The 22,390-nt window shown below is 32.1% G+C and overlaps 1 protein-coding gene across 1 annotated transcript in view; it reads right to left on the bottom strand.

The window, feature by feature from the left end:
• Window positions 1-21,260, bottom strand: part of LOC114326216 (protein O-mannosyl-transferase TMTC2) — a 588,400-nt gene extending 567,140 nt beyond the window's left edge. The window contains exons 1-2 of the mRNA XM_050652153.1: window positions 21,253-21,260; window positions 21,099-21,184 (exon numbers count right to left, since the gene is read on the bottom strand). Coding sequence (XP_050508110.1) covers window positions 21,099-21,184; window positions 21,253-21,260 — 94 coding nt within the window. The remainder of the gene's footprint in view (window positions 1-21,098; window positions 21,185-21,252) is intronic.
• Window positions 21,261-22,390: the final 1,130 nt, after the last annotated feature.

A 22,390-nucleotide genomic window follows, 5' to 3' on the forward strand; every position in this document is an offset into this window, starting at 1 on the left:
CGAAATTTTAAATTTACACTAATATTGAGCCCCCCTAAAGATTACAAAAATAAAATTTGGGGCAGCTCCTAATGCAAGGTTAGGCCTGTTATTCGTCTAACCCGATTGGACTAATTGTAGACTTCCCTCCTAGCGTCATCCTGAACATAATGCAAAAAGTCGATAGGTGCTATGTTTAAAAGTCGATATAGTTTTTCCTAAATACTCTTATCTACTACGTTGTATAGCTTTTAGTTACAATTTTAAACAAGGTTTTAGAAGAGTAGAAACTAGAGACTTGACGACAAAGAATGTTTTAAGAATTTGTCTTGTTAATTTAGAATCTCTTTAATTAAACCCTTAATAATTATTATTATTTATCTGAAATCTTATAAACACAGGATGCTAGTGTCATAATCTATACATTAAAACAAGTTCCAGCTTGTGGGTATAAGTGGTGGCCCGTGAGGTAGTGCCATAAAGGTAGTGCCACTACCTTGCTAACTTTGCACAAAACCATTTTTTTATCTTCAGAACATTTTATTGCCTGTTAATTTTTTTGTTTATTTCTTTTTATTTTCATAAATTATATCAAATCTGGCAACTGTGTAGCGTAGTACAATCGCTGCCACATATAGCGGAGATTATTCGACATAAGAATATTTTGCAGGCATCGGTATTGGCACGCCTGAAAAGAGAAAGATTTTACGAGCATTCTATGTAAGTGAAAGAGAAAGAGCTATATTGGACTATTTAGTATACCTTCAAATGAGAATTTTTGTGCCGGGCACGAGGGTATCTATTTATGTTTAGTTTATTTACATGCTGGCTTGTCGCTTTTATTATGTCTATTTTCTGTTAAAAAGTTTTTGTATTTATAATTAAACTTTTAGTGCATCATGATCGTGTGAATATAGTATGAATATTATCTTGATTATTTGCTAATATTTATTAATTGACAATGAATCAGATTAGTATCTTAAAAAACTTTTTTGGTGGTTTTTCGTCAGAAAAAAAAACTACAAATTTTATAACGTTTTTTTTTTGTGGAGTTTTCGAGTTAGCTTTAAGAGGTCACGACGAAAAAGAGAATTCAAAAAATAGAGGCATATGGAGCTAGTCAATTTTAGCGCCGAATTAGACAACGACTTAAAGGTTTAAGGTTCATATTCAAAGTTCCAGATCTTTCAAAGGTCTTCCTTCTCCGGACATTTAGTTGCTTAGTTGCTTCTAATTTATTTATGTCGGAGAAGTTTCCTGCTTATAAGTATCAGTTTCCCGAATAAGTTCTTAATGAAACATGAAGACAATTTTAATTTTTAAGCAAAACTCGGTTTAAAACTGAATTAGAAGTACTGTATTAGCGGGACGAATTAAGTACTACCTCTGGGCATGATTATCTGGGCTCTGATTAATAACCTACACAAAACTGGGTAGTTTTTAATTAATGATCTAGGGCTGTTCCGCTAGGGGTTTTATTAAATAAGGAAGGTTTTAAAAAGCACATTTGAAGAAACTATTAAACTTTTAAGTATTTTAGTTACAATTCCTACATCGACATATGAAGCAGAACACTGTTTTTCGATGTTAAAACGAATTAAAACATTTCTTAGAGATACAATGAAAGCAGAACGAGTGGTTTAGGTATGCTTTCTGCAGAAAAGCATTTTGTAAATGTTATTGATAATTTTAATAATAAAATCATTGAAAACATTGCAACCAAAAAAAAAGAAGAATGAACTTAATATATCGTAAACTTAAAGTGATATTACAAAACTTTGTGCATGTGTGTGAATAATAAAATAGTATAATTTTTATAATTATATCAATAGAGACTAAATCGTAATAACAAAACTTTAAGTACTATCAGCAGTAAATACTGGTGGTAGGTTGCGAGTTTTTTAATATTAATTAATTTACGGAACTGTTTTGATAAATTTTGGACAATTCCTTAGCAGCTCAGATAAATATACAGCGCGTCCATAAAGTAAGGTATAATTTCGTTATTTCGTAGACCGGTTACTTTAAGGAAAATTCTCGAATCAGGTCGATTTTTATTTTTAAATTACGATTTTTTGGTATATATATTATACTAGTGACGTCATCCATCTGGGCGTGATGACGTAGTCGATGATTTTTTTAAATGAGAATAGGGGTCATATGATAGTTCATTTGAAAAGGTATTCAGTTCTCTGTCCAATAATATAAACATTAACATAATTATTTATACAGTGTGTTCAAAAAACATTTTTTTAATTAAAATAAGTGAGACAAAAAGAAGAATATAATGTAATTATTTAATTCAAAATACATTTTACTACCGTCAGTAAACAGAAAAAAAATTTATTTGACAAATAAACATTGATTTTCGCTTAAACAAAATGTTCAAACTGCCAAGCGACAGGTGGGTGGCAGCTTTAACATTGAATTTAAGCAAAAAACAATATTTATTTCTCAAATAAACATTTTTTTCCTGTTTTCTGACAACAGGAAAACGTATTTTGAATTAAATAAATTACGTACATTCTTCTTTTTGTCTCAATTATTTTAATTAAAAAAATGTTTTCTTGAACACCTTGTATAAATAGTTAGGTTAGTGTTTATATTAGTGAATAAAGAATTGAATACCCTTTCAAATGAGCTATCACATGACCCCTACTCTCATTTAAAAAAAATCATCGATTACGTCATCGCGCCCAGATGGATGACGTCACTAGTATGATATATTTGCCAAAAAATCTGAATCTAAAAATAAAAATCGACCCGTTTCAGGATTTTTCATTGATGTCGCTGGTTTACGAAATAATGAATTTATGCGTTACTTTATGGACGCACTGTACATACATAAGATACATAAGGTAAAAGTACCCGCCCCTATTTTGTTTTAAGTATACCTTTTTGTACAATATCGTGAATTCGTCACTAAAAATTTTGGCGGCTGCCCGAATTGTGGCACTACCTCCTTAATGTGGTACCAGCCGCCACTGGTGGGTATGATATCGATCTTTTTCAACAAAAGCTACCCGCCTGCTACCATTAGAAAATGATATCCAATTTTTATAAAATGATATTAAATGGTATTAAAAATAAAACGAAAATGGAATATGGCTGAATATTTCTATATAAACGAAGTTTAATAAAAAAAAACGAACACAAAAGATATACTACTCTAACTCTATAGACTGCACTCTCCTTAATAAATTAAATTGGCCAACGTAGTTTTTTTAATATAATTTAGCCCATTATTTTCACATTACTAATACCTTTCTAATACTAGAAACATTACTCATAAAGCTCTAATATGTCCACTTTTCACTTTTATATGTAGACAAGGCGAAAACGGCGGGTTCGTTGGGAAAAATATTCCCATGAGATTTTTTTGCATAATCACATTAGTGAGATACCCCAGAATAAGGTTCAAGAAGTCGCCCACGCGAAAAGTGGTCCAAATTTTTTTAACAATTTTTTTAATCAAATTGTAAAATCAATATTTTTGGCCCGGACAAATTTTTTTAGGTTTTTTGGACCATTCTGGACAAAAAAGGTCTGTTACATTTTTTCTCTAAAGTTGATCGTTTTCGAGTTATAAGCAATTTAAATTTGAAAAACGCGAAAATGGCCATATTCAAGCTTAATAACTCGATTTAAAGTTATTATTATGAAAGTCAGAAAGTGACTAAATCAAAGTTTAAAGCTCCCCCCCCCCTCCTACAAGATCCTAAAGAAATTTTTGTCAGTATTTTATTAATAAGCTGTTATTTTTAAGTAATAATAATGAGCGCCATACACGTGTTATGCGGCTGTAAATTCTGAGTGCGAGAGAGATGCCACTCCGGCAGTCCACTTATGTATCTTACTCGCACTCACATTTACAGTCGCGTCAATACGGTCTAAACCGCTCATTAATATTAATTAAAAATAACGGCTAAGTAATAAATTAATGACACAGACTTCTTTAGGATCATGTAGCGGGGGCTTTAAACTTTGATTTAGTCACTGTTTGACTTTCATAATAATAACTTTTAACCGAGTTATTAAGCCTTAGAAATGGCCATTTTCGCGTTTTTCAAATTTTAAATTGCTTATAACTCAAAAACGATCAACTTTAGAGAAAAAATATAACAGACCTTTTTTGTCTAGAATGGTCCAAAAAACCAAAAAAAAATTTCCGGGCCAAAAATATTGATTTTTGCAATTTGAAAAAAAAATGTTTTAAAAAATTTGGACCACTTTTCGCGTGGGCGACTTCTTGAACCTTATTCTGGGGGTCTCACGAATTTGATTATGCAAAAAAATCTCATGGGAACATTTTTTCCAACGAACCCGCCATTTTCGCCTTGTCTAATGGGTAAGTAATAAATTTTGTGCGTCATGAGAGATATAATACCGGCCAAAAAAAAAGAGATGGTCGAATATTTCGCGTTTGTATGGGATCAAAATCATAACGACTCCCATCCAAGCTTTGAAATCCTAAACAGGAATCTTATGTTTTTATTAAAGATCTGAATTCCTTTGTGCAAAAATAAGAAACTATTATTTACGATAATTTACGATAAAGTGTTGATAGATGGCACTATAATCGGAAAAATCATTTATCCTGATACCATAGGAAAATTATTAAAACTGACGACAACAACACTATTTTTAAATTCATAACCATAAATTGACTACCTGTCTTGTCATGTCGCTTCTGTCTAATAATTAGATTGTCATCTTCTTCACTTTTGTTGGTCTTTGTCCATTAAACTGGCAAGAACCACAAGTTTTTATCGAGCAGGGAACCATGTTGCTCTTTGAGCACTCCTAACAAATTCAATCTCTTTACATCGACTTGGAGTCGCTATAAATATTATATAAGTATCATGTAAACCATATTTCTCGATGTTACCAATTTCATAAGGTTGCTAGTTTCATGTACTAAGTAGAACGTAAGTATTACCACATTTTACCACCATTACAATTTTAACCTTTTGCATTCATTCTAACGTGGAAATACTTCGTTCTAGGCACTGAAGATGATCTGATCTAGATCGAAAAGGTTTTGCCAATCCTTTTGGATGACTTTTAGTGGTTTATATTAAACTTTTTTATACCACTGTACAAACGAAGTTTTTTACTTCTGTATGATTTTTTTGAAAAATAAATTAACTAGGCTATTTTTTACCAACAAAAGTATGTTTAAAGTACTTTACTGTATTACCTAAATAATATATTTTTTAGTTGTTTAAATGATGATTAAGCTATCGCGAAAGTAGCATTAGCAGTATAAAAGACAAATTGGCAAAAGAAAAGTATAAAAATAACGGGTGCCATTTTTTTAAGCAGGGCCAACAGAAGGTGACAATTTAATTCAATTTAAGAAGACACATTAAGTCGGCAGACTTGCGTCGGCACGAATGAAGATAAATGAATATAAATGAATAATAGGGAATACGTGATAAAATGAAAGAGACATTAATTTTTAATTTATCTCTGCTGTCACATTATTAACAGATTTCACGACACGGCAAATAATGAATGACTAAAATGTTTTGTAGGGCATTTCCGATTGATATTGCCGTCGAAAAGAATTTATTAAAAGATAGTAATCTGTACTTAGTAACCTCAGTGAACAGTTGAAACGCATAGATTTTTTTTATGAAATAGACTTGGGTGTCAATTAGTCAGTCACAACTTTTTTTAATTCCTAATCATGCATAAAGAAGGCAATGGGGTACTTAGAGTTCCATAGCAAACTCTTCCATATGGTAGGGGAGCAAAGTATGCTAAATGTGCAGTCACTCCAGCGCTTTGGGGACCTATTGGGTTGTGATTATTAGGTCCTAAAACAAAAAAAAAATAAAGTAAAATATTCCATTTTAGTGCAGACTTCCCATTTTTTAATTTAATTTTCCATTTACAACAATCGTTTTTTCCGATTATAGCGCCATCTATCCATAATTCGAAAAAATGTTTCGAATAAAGCTGCTTATTTTTATGCAAAGAATCCATATCTGCAATAAAAAATGGGGACTCCCATTTAAGATTTTAAAGTAACAGCCCACCCCACATCCGTGGGGGTCGTGATTAGTACCATTCGATAGTTTTCAAAAAATATTGAATAAGTGTATTTTGTAGTTTTTCGTTCTGATGGTTATTTTGCGAAATATCGCAGGATTTGTATTTAAAATTTTAAATTTACTCACCACCTCTCTCCGTGGGGGGTCATGTTTGGTATCTTTCGATAGATTTTTAAAAAATATTGAACACGTACTTTTTAGTTTTTCGATCTGACGTTCATTTCACGAAATATTCGCTTTTTTTGTGACACTTTTTGACTCACCCATTTGCGTACGCCCCCATCGTCAGATTTTTGAAATGTACACTCTTTTGCATGTAGTTAACTTACCTTATCTTAATCTGACAATTTCGAGTATTTTGCGAACCTTTTATTTGTTTATATTATAAACAATAATTCGAATTATATAATTTGTTCTATTTTTATAGCTTAGAGTTTAAATGAATTGGAAAAATGTTTGATATTTTTTGTCAACTAAATACAGGGTGAAGCATTTTGTTAGATACTCTATTCCTGTTGGCCTTTCACAAAATATCAATAGTATCACTTTTTTGCGATTTTCTGTCAAATCTAATCTACCAATAGCGACACTTCTCAACTTATGTCTTCCCGATTTTGTCCCTGTATTTCAGGCGTTTGATACGGGGAGTTATTATCTGTCCTAATTAAAAGTAGATTTAGACAATTATCTAAATGTTCCTTTGTTCGTTCCTTTCTATATATTATATATTTTGTTGAGAACCTGCTTGGCATCTTTTGCTAATTTCTCTGTTCCTTTTGTTTATGTTAAAATTTATTCGTCATGTGAAATAGTAATTGTGCTTTGATCGTTTTAAATTACACGTTTTGCATTCTTTGCTTTTGTTTTTTGTTTGAATTTGTTTAGGCTCTTCCCGTACAAGTGATGTTGTAGGGATAGCAATATTTCGTTGAGTTAGTGTTCTGTGAACATTATACTTATTTTGCGATTGTTTGATTGTGAAATGTCCTGGCCCGACAAAGTGAAATCAAATAAACATAACATTAGTTATGTCTATTGCGTATGTCATTATTGAAGTCCCAGATGAAAGATTCCGTGGCAATTTTTGAGTTTAGTTCATAAAGTCCTGGATGAGAGATTCCAAGGCATATGTGCGTATGTCATCATTGAAGTCCCGGATGAAAGATTCTGTGGCAATTTTTAAGTTTGTCTCATGCGAGTCCCGGATGGAAAAATCCGTTGCGTTATTTTGCGTTATTAATTCTTGTGAGTTTGCTTTTGCTAATTTTGCTTTTTTTTTAAGTTAATTGAGTTAACTTTATTTTAGTTAAGTAGATGTTATTAAAGTGAGTTGTAATATCTTACGTATTTAGAGGTATCTTATCCTGATTACATTCCTTGTATTTCTGGGGGTTCCTCGATTAAAAATTTTCCGCCATAATTAACCCCAAAAGATTTTTACGGAACTTTTGACCAACCTGTTTTCTTTTCCTGTTATAATATTTCAACCAGCTGTTGGAATTTCGACACCTTTTGCTTTGACTTTCGCAGTCAGATGTTAGAATCGCGTGACGCTTACTTAGTTATCAGTTGATGGGTCAACGATAACGAAGTTTGCCGAAATTTCAGCATCGCTTTACGCTTACCTAGTTACCGGTTGAGGGGACAACAATAACGAAGTTTGCCTACGTTACCTTGTTGGCCAAGCGCCTTTGTTGAGCTGGATCAACTTTTATTTTCGCGTCCAAAACCTTACATTCTTACATTGGTATGTTCCACCTTTTTATTTTGTCTAAAGCCATTTGTGTAGATATTTGTCATTGGTCGTTGTGCTTCCGAGCCATTGAACTGTACCTTGAGTAAACTTTTAAATTTAATGTTTCGATTTAAGTTATTTATTAAAGCAAAACTGTAGGTTTTTGCTGCCTTAGTTATTAAGAATTAGAGTAGTCCTTGTACATAAAATTCCAAATTTATTTGCTTTATTTGCGTTTAAAGTATCCTAGAGATAACCTTCTTTGGTTTTGTGTTTGAGTTTTGTTGCTTATTTGCTTTCTGGTTTGGTCACCTGTGTTCAAGCATCTCAAGAACCAAAGCCAATTTTAGTGAATTCAGATGATTATCAACTATGTCAGGCTACCGCTTAATGGTCAGACTTTTGTTTATGGTGTCTACTGCAGACTCCGATTTTAAACACTGGTATCCTACCAGGTTTACATCGTGTGGAGGGGCAGTGTAAGGTTTTTATTTGTCTGAGTGTAGATCCTAATTTGATTTCGTCTACACATTGCTTGGTGCTTGATAGCTCGATGCAGGTGTTGATCGACATATGTGCGTTAGGATATATAAGAGACACGTCTTCAATTACATAAAATACATATGCAACCCACAAAAAATCAACAACACAATAAGAACAACAACGACACAATCGCAGGAAGCCCTAATATTGCAAAACAGACATTACTCAGAATTTGATGAGTCTATCTATGGCATAGACTATCCTCCCTCCGATGTTTTCAGCCAAAGCATGGCTGTTGCCTAAACTATGGGCAAGTATCTTAACCTCAATTTTGAAAAGACGTAACCTTCTCAACATTTCCGGTGTGGAAATCGAAACGTCAAAACTTGTAGGTAAAAATATATTTATTTTTATTACAATCAACTGTGGCTCATCCATGTAAACACAATATTTAACTTGGACATTCCAAAACAAAACTTCTTGCTTCAGTTTCAAAAACTTAAACGATAGTTTGTATACCATCAACTAACGGTTTGCTAGTTGTTTGTATTGAGTCTTATTTTATTCACCTTGAGGTAATGTTGTAATTGTTTTACAAGTTTACTTAAACAATGGTCGATAATCGTAAAGCTGAAAACGACCTCGAAAATTGTTCGTTAATAACTCTAAAAGTTAGCAGGCACTTTATACGAAATTAAATGTCGGCTGTTCACGTTGACTTTTTAGTTATTAACGGGCGATAGAACGAGATGGAAGAAGAAAGCCTGCGCGCCGCTCACTCTCATGAATACATAATCTAGCGGCGGCTTCGAAACTTCTTGTAATTAACACTTCTTATGGAAATCCAGTAAAATTAGGCGAGAGCCCCGACTGGAAAATGTATTCCTCAAATAAAACTAATCTGCATTTGGTATTTTATATTTTCTTTTCCAGAAAGAAGGTCCGACAGAATTAGACTTGCCAGTGAAAACTGGAAAAGAAGTTTTGCCAGAAATAATCCTTCAAATCTTCTTTGTAGAATTTAAAACTTTTCGTTGGTAATCTGTTTTTGACGGTTTCGAAGTAAAATACATAATACAGTAAACAGTTGAGAAGTTATTTGAACTTCTAACAGAATAATAAACAAGCTTTTCGGTTTTTGTTTTACATACTTCTACAGTTCAAACAACGTTGGTGTAATGCGGAAATCTAAACTTAGGCCTTATTTAATTGAAGTTAAATTAAAATTTGTTCTTTTCCCTAGTCTTTGTGTAAATTATATATTATATTCTTAAGTCTTTCATATTTAGACGTGCCGTTTTTCGACTGTGGCGTTAAATTTAATTAAAAAATTAAATCAGAATTTCATTCAAACGACACTAAAAATACCTTTACTATGAAACTTCCGTTTTTAATTATTTGCCTGACGAAGTCAAGAGAAATGTTATATTTTTAAAGGCCATTAAAAGTTTCAAAGAAGTATTCAAATGATTGGTTGTCACAAGTAGGTACATACATAAAGGAGTGTATAAAGGAGAATCAAGGAGACACATTTTAAATAAGTGGGCTGAAAAAAGACCCCATTGGACCTAACTCTCATTGGTAATATACAACCAGGATGTAGAAAAATACAATACTGAACGGGAATATACTAAGAATGCATGCTGTCAAATGTGGCAGTTATTATAAGAGCAAAATCTGCTGGTGAGCAGCTTGATACCACCAAATGTAGAAAGATAGCCTACTTTGGACACGTAGTAAGGGGATACCGATATAATATTCTTCAACTTATCACGATGGGTAAAATCGTAAGGCTCGTACAGGATATGTACGAAGGATCGTTCACTAAACTAAGGACTTGTATTGGATTTACTGCAATTTTTCAAGTGACTGTTGGTTTGCATCAAGGCTGGCTCTTTACTGAGATCCTACCTGTTTAATCTTGTTATGAATGTACTGACAGAGAAGTTAAAGGAAGGGACTCCTTGGTCAATACTCTTTGCAGATGATATCCTGTTAGTAGAAGAGATCAAAGTAATGTTGGAGGGTTGAAGGGATATCGAAAAGGGAGGAGTTAAGATTTGTGGCCTATAAAGAGGAAGAGTGTAGCTGAAATGAAAATTTCAGGGCAGACGTTAGGAAAGCTGGAAGAGATAGGACCCAGTGGCGGCTCGTGGCCTTGGAGACAGGGTCGGCAAGGTTTTTTTGTCTCCTCATATAGGTATACCATCAAACTAAAAGGTTTAATTCATCATAGAGATTTTGTTGTTTTTTGCTTTTTTTTTATTTGACGTACTTGACATTCTCTCTTGTTTCATGGTGTTTCGACAATACGTGTTGATTGAACATACCGTACCGACATACCGTAACGAACGTACCGACATACGTGGTAATATGAAAATTGATAAACAGTTTGTTGTAATGAATTGCAGTACTTACTACACAGAATTATACATACATATTGTGCAACTTATCCCACTTTCTGAAAATATTTGGACCAGCATAATTTTTAAGTACCTAACTTGTAATAATAAATATCTTGGAAGTTCTTTGGCGAACGTAACTTTTAAATTTTAAATCCTCAAAGAGGTCAAAAATTTGCAAATCTTCAAAATTCGAAAAACGAGTATCTATTTGCATATAATAGTAGGTATCCAAAATTTCAAGATATACTTACTCGTTTTTCGAGATATGTATCATGTCGTTGTCTTTTTTGGGGTGGTTCGGAAATATCAAGCGAATCCAAAACGTCACTGCGTATATATTGGAAACTACTATCATTACGAAAATTTCTGAGATTTTGCACCAGCTTTCGTATTCTATTTTTAGAATAAATAATGTCAGTTGACTGACTTTGAACAACAAGGAATACCTTGGGCAAACTCTGTCTTAAAAATATTTAAAAAAATATTGAAAGAGTCATTAGTATTTAATAAAGTTCTCAAACCGATTGCTTCACGGATCGAGGTATCGCCACTTTCAAAATCATCGCCTTCGATAATAAAATCAAAAACTTCCAAAAGCTGTTCACGAAAATCTGCTACAGATACTAAAACTATAAGAGATAATCTGCTTAGATAAAACTAACCGAGATTTATAATTTCATCGCGTCTGACAAACTGTTCGCTTTTTTTTTCGAAACAAATTTGTTCTAAAGCAGTAATCCGTTTAGGTGAGCTAAACTGGCAAGAAAAGACGATATTCTTTATTTTTTTACACGTATCATGTAAAACTAAATTCATTATGTGCGCATAATAGTGAGTAAATAAAGCTTGTGATGCAATAGTTTTAACTTTTGCCTGGAGACTATTCAATTCACCACTCATCACAGCAACGCCGTCATAAGATGCCCCAGTTTGCCCTACCAATTTATTGTTGGTATCAAAACATTTGAATCTGTTCTTTAAAACACCAAAAATATATTCTGCCTTATTGCTTTTACTCACATCTCTAAAACCTAAAAACCTCTCCTAAATATTACCACGTAACGGGTATCGAACAAAATAATTGATAATTGTGAATGACATGATAATCAGAAGTTTCATCTACTTTCAGTGAAAAGCAAATGGTTTTTTTAAATCTCAGATTCAACAACGTTATTCAAAATTTAACTATTTGATTATATGTATTAGTTCATTCTGTATTACGAATACACTTCGAATCAGAAAGTAAATAGGTATTTCTAAAACAATTTTATTAATTCTCTATAATTACTTTGATTTTTAACAAATGCTTCGATCCATCATGTCCATTAAATGATAATTCCTGACAAGTTAAAAAAATTACAATATCAATTAAACGACGTAAAACGGCGTGATTATTTTTGACAATTTCTACCGATGCATGCTTCCAAATGAAACTCCGTCCGGCAGACCGAAATGTGCCGTACTTGCCTCTTAACCTGCCATGCCGTATCTGCTATTGCCCACGGAGAAAAGTAATGTTCGCTTGCTCATCGACTTGTTATGTCGTTGAGTTTTACGTGTAAATTGTCAAGCTACGGATGTTAGGGACGGCTAGCCGAAAAGTCAGATAAATGGCTCGGATCATTCATTTTTTGAGAAGTCTGTTATGCGCAGGGATCACTTAACGCTCGGATTGATCAAATTCTTTTAAAAACCATGAATAAAATTTAGTCTGTATTATCTGATAGATTTTTTTTTATTTCACAGATACAAATATTTAAAAAATCTATATCTATAAATGTGTGGGTCGGCACTGCCGACCCTGCCGACCCTGACCGGCCGCCACTGATAGGACCAGGAACGACTTAATTAGGGAAAGAGGAATGAAGAGTACGTGAACTTACCTATCGAAGAAGAGGAAAGAGTTGTTAGAAGTTGATGGAAAAAAGTAGAGGAGAACTGAGGAGAAGATGAAAGCTCTGTGTGACATGTGAAGAAAAAACGATGGAGAGAAATGAGTGGCGAAGAAGAGTAAGGACTTATCAAGTTCTGCCATACCACATACATTAATTGTATTTGTATCTGTATTCCGAAAAAATATTAAATATATTTTAGTCAAGCATTAACCTTAAAATCTCAAATCAAATTAACGTAGAATAAAATGTTTGGGTAATTTATTCTCTAAAATTTTATTAAAAGTTAAGAGGATCGGAACGTATTTTCGGCTGCAATGCTATTCAAATGGGGATTCATTTTTTTCAAATCCTGAGAAAACTAATAAGTATTTTGGAAAAATTTAAACGCAGAATGAAAGATTACATTATTAGCGAGGGCCGAAAGTCCCTGAGAACTTCTACAATGTTTATTTTAATAAGTTACAGGGGTGAAAAAACTAAGAGAAAATTTAGTGTGATTTTTAAATTCAAATATCTCATTCAAAATAAACTTTTTATTTATTCTAAGGGACTTTAGGCCCTCGGTAATAATTTAGTCTTTCATTCTGCGTTTAAATTTTTCAAAAATATTTATTGGTTTTCTCAGGATTTGAAAAAAATTAACACAATGCCGTGGTAATATTTTCCAAATCTGTCTTTGTCTTACAACGCACTCAACCGAATATAATATTGTCAGCATATATTGTCAGTCAGACACTGACAATCAGTGACAATTTTAAATATTTGACATTGCATCGGGAATATTTTGAGAAATTGATTAAATATTATTGATATATAGTGTATTTGATAAATAATTGATTTAAGACGTGAACTTAATAAAAAGTTATTTATTGTGTATTATTTGTGAAAGATCCAAGCAGAGAATACATCAGATATATCCTGTGATCCAAGTATTTTGTTGTTAGAGATGTTCAAAATTTTAAGCGTTCCAAAATAACAACATATTATTAAAAAATCACTTTAACACTTTTCCTCTTTTCTCGATTGATTATTAGTTTTTGTCGTACAAATAAATTATTACAATCACTGAAAACATAGTTAGTGAAAAAATTATCACATTTATTAACTGAATTAATAATTTGCAATTATAAAAATAACAGTTATCCAAGAACATTCAAAAGCCATCTCTTTAAATTAATTATGACATTTTCAAGTAGAATGACATTCTAGTAATGTTTACATATCCACACCAGTGTGAATTTTACTACACGTAATTTGCCGTGTAAAGACAGAAAAAGTAGGGATACACGTAAAATATTTGCGAATTATGTACCCATAGCCTTAATAAAATAGATTCTGAAGTTTTATCCGGCAATTAGCTTAATGTAATATCATCAGCTGGTACAAAACTTTAACAAGGAACACACCAACTTCTTTTATGGAAATTTTCTATATAAAGCGTAATTTTTTCAGAGCCATTATAAACCAAAGGGCAAAGAAACAAACCTATTATAATATTCTAGCTGATGATTAATGACTTTTATGCTTTTAAATCGATTCCTGATGTCGAGTAATTTCGTGAGTTTATTTTGGTCGATTTTTTTCACATTATGGTGTTTGTAAAGGTTGGCGTAATTGAGTTTTATCATGAAGTTGATGGGTTAGATGTGAGAACTTTTTTATTATTTATTTTACATTACTATTAGGATTTGGTAAAATACTTTTATGGTATTTGAGATTTCTAGGATATCTATTTCGATCATTAGCTGGGCTACATAAAACTGATATACGATGTAAACAAAAGTTTAGGTAAAATATTTATTAGATTTATTATATACAAAACATTTAGGTGAACTATTCAGTGCTGTGTGGAAACCACTTTTTGAATAAAATTGTTGGCGTTCTATGTATGTTCTATGTATGTCTTTTGTATTATGAATGTTCTATGTTATGTATGTTCTATATCTTATTTATGTTCTATGTACCTATGTATGTTTTTACACCCGTAAATTCAAATTTACCGCGGCATAATGCTTGTTTGTAATTGGTCCAACTTCAGGAAAGTTTACTCCACTCTTATTAAATTTTGATATTATCGACATTTATGAAATTTTTACAATATTGGGATTAAGTTAATAAAGTTATATCGGCGATTTTTTGTGTTTTCTGCATTATTCCTTTAATTTTTAGACTTTTATTCTCTTTTTATATAAAAACAGTTGTTTTTAGAACTCTCTAGCGACGTATTAGTATAATATTATATTTACGGATTACCGTCGAAGACCGACATATTCAACCAAAAAGAAGATGTACTTGGTGACTTTTCTAGTGACTTTCTTAGGTGTGAATCAATTTTTTAGTTTACTTCTCTTGGAAGAACAAACTATAGAAAATAATAAAATACGTTGGGACCCGTCAAATTTTAAGTTGAAATGTGCGCTTCTTAAACATAAATTTAAATATCCATGATGCATCACGCAAATCTAGCATAGTTCATAAACTTTACTTCCTATTAGGAAACTGTTTCTCGCTGTCGTTTTGTTTTCATTCGTGTATGTGATCGTTCCATGCTACTTTTCTGTTTCTTACCCAGTTATTAATGTTGTTCGTTTTGCATCTCTGTCGTATATATGTATAGACACTTCTAGATCTATTTTAGGGTGTCTTACCGTCAATTTTTCGAAGCTTTTTCATCACTGCTCTTTCTAACATCCTTTTAGTTCTCTCAATGTCACTTCGTCTTTCCTTTTCGTATGTCATTATTGGAAAAGCACCCCAACGAGTTAGCAATGAATTTATTGGACAACTTTACAGAACTAAATAGATTAAGCATTAGAACACCTCCTGACTTACTATTTACAAAATAAGTGTCTATACTTAGTTTAGTTTCTAAACTAATATCTACCAAGATATTTTGTGCCTTTGGAGCTCCTAGGATTCTTCAAAGCGACAAAGGACGAGAATTCTTCATTATAATAATTATAGAAAACTGTGCTCCATGCTGAAAGATTTAAAAATAGTGCACGGTAAGCCAAGACACCTTCAGTCACAAGGATCTGTTGAACGTACGAATAAAGACATTAAAACTATACTAGGTTTCTGGTTGGAAATCAACCAAACAAACACGTTGTCAGAGGTTTTTCGATCTGTAGACATCTCATATTTCTCTAGACATAGTTCCAAAACTAAACATTTTATTGCGCGATTATGTTAGAAAAACGTCTTTGTCGGGTGGTCAAGGCTATTAGCGATGTGCTTGCAAAAGTAAATATAAAACAGATAAGTGTAAATGTAAAAAACTGGAAAGTTGAATAATTCTAAGTTCCATGAGAGTTTACCATGTCACAAGAAATAGTAAGTAAGTAAAGTAGTAGTATTACTTCGTCAAAACAGCTCAATTCAGGTTAAACAAAATGTCTCTTGTTTTTAATTCAGCTCAATAAAAATCACACCTTCTCCTTTTTCGTCAATTAGGTTAATTCAAAAAAATTTTTTTGGCCATCCTGTATAAATAATGTTATTAGTGTTTATATTACTGAATAGAGAATTGAGCACCCCTTCAAATGAGCTACCATACGACACCCATTCCCATTAAAAAAAAAACCATCGATTACGTCATCAAGCTCTGATGGATGACGTCACTAGTATGAAATATATGCCAAAAAATTGCAATATAAAAATAAAAATTAACCTTTTTCGGCATTTGCTTAAAATCTAATAACTACCGCCAAATATCGAGGTGGGCTCTTTTCTTTGGTCCACCCTGTATTTTTAAAATTAATAGTAACTAGCTATTCTACATATTTAAAGACAAAGATGATTAAACTTTTATATACAACAAATACAGCTCCCGGAGCGAACCCTGGCTGGTGAGAGAAACCCTATCTGCGTACAGATTAGGTGGGTGTACGACCGACGAGAGAGTTTGTCACCGGCCATGGTTCTCTCCGGGAGCTGTATCTTCTTCTTCTAATGGTGCTACAACCCTTTGTGAGTCTTGGCCAGCACAGTGTTCCTCCATTCTGCCCTTTTGGTTACTTTTCTTTCGCCACTTCCTGATGTTCATAGTTTTAAGATCCATAGTCCTATTCGCAATAAAAAAGAATGAAAAGCATTATTATGCAATATTATTCTGTAGTTTTTGTTCTTATCATATTCGATATTATATATAGCCGCCTAACATGTATTTGCAAAACTTATTTAACTATTAAGAGTAAAACAAATACACGATAATTCCTCATGTCTAGGGCTCTCACTTTAAAATATCTACCCACGTTAGATAAAATATCTACCAACGTTAGAATTTTAATTTTAAAAATATTCCAAGTTTAATAATATGTCTCTTAGTAGACTTCCCCGTCAATTTAAATATGACGAGCAAAACTTTTTCTTGTTACTAAGTTAAATTACCTACCTGAACTCATCTTGTGAAAGAATTTTTTCGCTACATATATTCCTTGAGAAGCAATGTCAATACAATTTAACAAGCCTCAACGATATTAACGATTTGTAGTATATTCAAAAGACTTGTGGAGCTCAAAAGAATCTACAAAATATAAACGTTATAGAAATAAAATTAATATAACGGAGCACATCCATTTTTAAATTTTATTTTATGATACAGGTTTCCAATAAATTTTCTTGTAAATATTCTCGAGTTATAATATAAGGTAGTTGAAAATTTCTTTTTGTGCAATGTTTTGTTTTTTATTTGGTTTCTGACATCTACAGTCACTTATGCCATTATAAATATAAGACTTAATATATATTCTGACCATAAAATTAACTGTATTACATGAATTTTAGTTGAAAGAGTACAGGTTCTTCCAATACCATCGTCCGAAATTCATTTGAATGATGATCTTTTCCTGTTTTTCTTTTCACGTTGGTATTGCCTACATTCAGTTGGACACTCATTTTCCTATGACCCTATGGTTAAGAGTACAAGACGTTCCTTCCAATAGTTATTCAAAATAAAATACCCACTCTATTTCGGCCAGTTCCGTTTGAACTATTATATTATTATATTAACTTACATCTATCTCCGTTATTTGAGTCATTTATTACTCAAAAGCAAAAAGTACCACATTCCTCAAATGATCATCAAAAGTAAAATAGAGGCTAAACGAGGTACTAGAAATAGAAACAGGATTACGACAGGACAAAGCTTTGAATGCTTATAGTGGAAGACAGAACAATGTTTGCCACTGTAATCCCTAATCTACGATGATCGAGACGACACGCGAGAAGAAGATTAGCACGTGTACTTGGTTTTATGGTAATTTCCAGTCACTTTCAATCGATGTTAAAAATTTGTCAACGTAGCTAAACAAGATTACTACATTGCAAAATAAATAGTTGGGATTGATTTCAGTGAACAGTGCATACATTGATAATAATTGCTGCCAACAGAAATAAGGGTAGCCAAGATAGCAATAAATGCGTTTCTAAAAATCAAAACAATTCTCTGCAACAAAGACCTAAGACTAGAACTGAGCGTAAGAGCTCAAACATGCTACGTGTTTTCAATGCTACAATATGGACTTGAAAATTGGACATTGATGAAAGAATACATAAATAAGCTACAGTTCTTTGAAATATGGTGTTACAGGAGGATGCGTAGAAGAGCATGGAGACAGAAGAAAAGTACCCAAGTAGCACAATAAGAACATTTTAGTTTTATTTAATGTTTATAAATATTATATTGTGGTAAATAAGGAGATAATGGTTTTAAAGTTACCTTGTAGATATACTGCCAGAACTTTAAAACTGTTAAGCATTTGTCACTAGTTTTAAAGTATCTAATAAGAGTATCAAATACGACTAATTAATCTTAATAAATAATTTGTCTTATTGTAGTTTTAAAATGGTTAATTCTCAGTTAACTTTAAAGCCAATCAGTTTTATGAAGAACTTCTGGACTGTTTAGTTTTATTAGATTCTAGTTTGTTACCTTTTAGTTTTATTGCAGTTTTAAAGATTCTCCTAGTATGACTAATAAAACCTATTATTAAAACTACTTGATCTCAAGACTATTATGCCAAAAACATGAAGAGAAATATCCATTCTCAAATGTGATCTCGAGGTAACGAAGTACGAAAACTCAAAGAAGTACCACAAAATGTATATATTAAAAGGTCATACAAGGACGTACTTCGTTACTATTATGTCAGTAAAACATATGCCTTAAATCTATTTTTTTTATTTAAAGTTGCTTCCTTAACCTTCAACTACACGCGCTGGCGTATTTTGTACGCCAGATATAAGAATTCTACTGCAAGTATATCAAAAAATTTAATTTTTGACTTTGTTTATCTATCTAATCTATCACTAGAATGTACTTTACAATTGGTTTTAGTTTAGTTATAATCGGCGTTCTGAGAAAGTCGTAATTACCAATTTATTATTTGTTGTTTCCGGTGGTGTACAGAATACGTCAGGATTGTAGTAATGTAAGTAAATTTTTCAACTGGTTTTTAGTCATTATGGCAAAAAATATATTTTTCATTATAAAAAATACTTTTTCTCATGTAAAAAATCGGCCATTTGTTTTAGAGCGAAACAGTGGTGTAGTGTGTTGTAAAAAGTAGAAGTACTGTTAGTATGGAAGAAATAAGTCGGAAGTGCTTAAAATATAAACGAACTGATCATTTTAAAAGAAAATTATAACACACACACAGCACTACGATGCCTAGATTTTAGGTTATATTTACATTAAAACCGAGTGGCATTATTGACAGCAGCATTAAAAATAAACGGTTTTAATTCCAATGCAACATTGATTTTATGTAGGATATATGCTCTTGAAAAGGTATAAAATAAAACCAATTAATCTTAACAATTATCTGTCGATAGACCAAATAGTTTTATTTGGATTTCGGCCATATTGCTTTCTGGAGATGTTGAAAGCCATGGTAGATTACAAAATAAGGTTTACATAAAAAAATACCAAGTTCCTTGTAAAAGGTATATATTAAAATACCCTAAATAAGGGTCACAATACAAAACGTTTTCGGATTAAGGAATCCATCATCAGTGTTTAAAAGCCAAACTTTGCATGCCTGTGCCACCAAAATGTATTGGGTGTAAACCCTTTAAATGTAAATTATAAAGTTATTTTACATATTTATATAAAAATCATCTGATGTTAAAGATAAACCTGGATGTTACCCAGGGCAACACAGGACTCTCCCACGTGGTTGGAACTTTTTTTGGAGTCCTGTGTTGCCCTGGGTAACATCCAGGTTTATCTTTAACATCAGATGATTTTTATATAAATATGTAAAATAAATTTATCATTTACATTTAAAGGGTTTTTACCCAATACATTTTGGTGGCTCAGGCATGCAAATTTTGGCTTTAAACACTGATGATGGATTCCTTAATCCGGAAACGTTTTGTATTGTGACCCTTATTTAGGGTATTTTAATATATACCTTTTACAAGAAACTTGGTATTTTTGTGATTTATGGTATACAGCCAGCTACAGGAAGTTTATTTTCCTCGTGGATTTTGTTTACATAAAAATTATAAATAAGCGTCTTCAAGACATAAATTCGATTTATTTAAACATTAAAAGATTAAAATTGCAGATAAAATTATTTTTCTTTCAAATTAATATTTTTCGGATTTAAATTTTTTTATTATTTTTATTTTTTAATCGTCAAAAGTCAGAAATGTCAGAAATGGGCGCGTGAGTTATTTAGACCTATTTATGTTAACATTGTCAATAATGTTGTGTGCGCAAGTGTTTTTCTACCATGACAGTCCAAAATAACCAAGTACTTTTTATTATTTTATGGTTACAAATACATATAAAATCCATATATATCTACCTATCATAACACAGGTAAAAATTTGTTGGCCTGTATGGTGTAGGTATATGGGTTTATAGAATCATTTAATATGGTAAATCGTCTTCAAAAGTCTCAATTTAAGAAACCTTTTTAAGTTTGCTATAAAACTGCCTGCACTTAAAGTGTCTTTTAACATGGTTTTAAAAGCACCTCTATATCAGCTTTAAAACCAGTTGCTTAAGAAAATAAAATTTTAAGAAGGTTTTTATTTTTGGTTTTATTGACCTCTTTTAGAGTGGGCCCGTTTATGCTTAAAGAGGTTTTATTGCAACCTTAAGGTTTACTTAAAAACCAAATGGTTTTAATTTTAATTTTATTGTAAATTAAAGCAACTTCTAAGAGCAGCGGTATATAGAGTAAAGAGAGTGATGATGATATCCAACCTCCAATTGTGAGGCGGCTCTTAAAAAAGAAGAATTGCTGCCTGATCGATAGTAGCATTTGTATGAGTTTAAAGTTATTTTCTAATTATTTAATATGTAGTGTACCACTTTCTGACTTGTTTGTTCATATTCTTTTATTTCTTGTAGAACGCCAAAAAATGGTATAATCTATATAACAATTTTAATGAATTTATAGTAATATAAAATTTACACTATACGTGTTAATTTTGGCCTGCGGCATTTTTTTCCATCAAAAATAATGAACCAACCAGTGTTCACGGTATAAAAGTCGTCAAAATTAATGTACTTTACTGTTATACTTACGAGCTAATGACGGTCTGAAATGAATTGCCCTCTGGTAGCTCAAAATGGCCTCATCTAACTTGTTTTTGCCTTGGAGCAGAATTCCCCTGAAACAAAATTTTTTGTTAGGTTATGTTGTCAGAATTCTACGAATGGGTCCGATGACAAAAGTTACATTTTCATAATTGCTGGGTTAAAGAGAGATAAACTAAGAGGTTGGGGTTTTTATAGATACGCTGGGATGTCATTTTTATTTATGGTAAAAACATTCTGAAAGAGAATACAGTTAATGGTATTAATTAGTGTGAAAATTAGATTATATTTATAGCACCTCTAAAATATATGTGATATTCTGGATGATATATTAGCCACGTTTTTTAATTTATACAATTATATCCGCATCAACCACTAAGAGCTATTAGCGGGGGGACATACACAGACAGTAAGATACATGTTGTTATGTATTTTTACTACAAAAACGTTATTACTTAGGTCAAAATTTTTGACGTAAGAGAACTGTCAAAACATTAGAATGTGACTTTTCATTATTACCATATATATAATAAACATGGCAATAATGAAAAGTCACATTCTAATGTTTTGACAGTTCTCTTACGTCAAAAATTTTGACCTACGTAATAACGTTTTTGTAGTAAAAATACTATATATAATAATAATTTAGAATTTGGTTTACAGTTTGGTTTAGTGATGTTGAAAAAGTAACTATTCGTTACAAAGTACTCGTTACTTACGAATACCGAAAGCAACGATTACTATACAGAGAGGCAAATCTTTACTTTGATTACTTTGATTACTTTGATTACTCTGATTACTTCGTTATTTCGTACTGTACCAATCGTATCAGAGGGAGTACCTATTTTGAGTATTGTATCTACAATAGGAGTCGGACCGGTATTCCACTCCACGAGTGTTCGGTATCAGTAGTTAACTAAAATTTTATCTATGAAGGGCAAAGGCTATGAAGAGTTTTAGGTACACGATTACAGGGCGCTGAGAAGTAGCTAAAACAGAGGGAGGTATATCATTTAACAAAGCATGCACCCAGAAACATGTCCATACGATTTGTCGAGGTAGATAATTCACAGAATTTCACAAATGTTAGTTCCTTTGAAAATAAAAATGCGACACATTAGATTTTAATAATAAATACACACTATTGACGTATTCGTGTTCAGCAATCCCAAAAACCCTCGAGTAATCTGTTTGCATCAATTAAGCGCCAAAACTTTCGAAACTATAGATGACGTACCTTAGCAGTAACCCTGGGCACCAGGTGCTTCGGAGGTTGGTTC

Source organism: Diabrotica virgifera, chromosome 5 (assembly GCF_917563875.1).
Source record: "Diabrotica virgifera virgifera chromosome 5, PGI_DIABVI_V3a".
NCBI lineage: Eukaryota > Metazoa > Arthropoda > Insecta > Coleoptera > Chrysomelidae > Diabrotica > Diabrotica virgifera.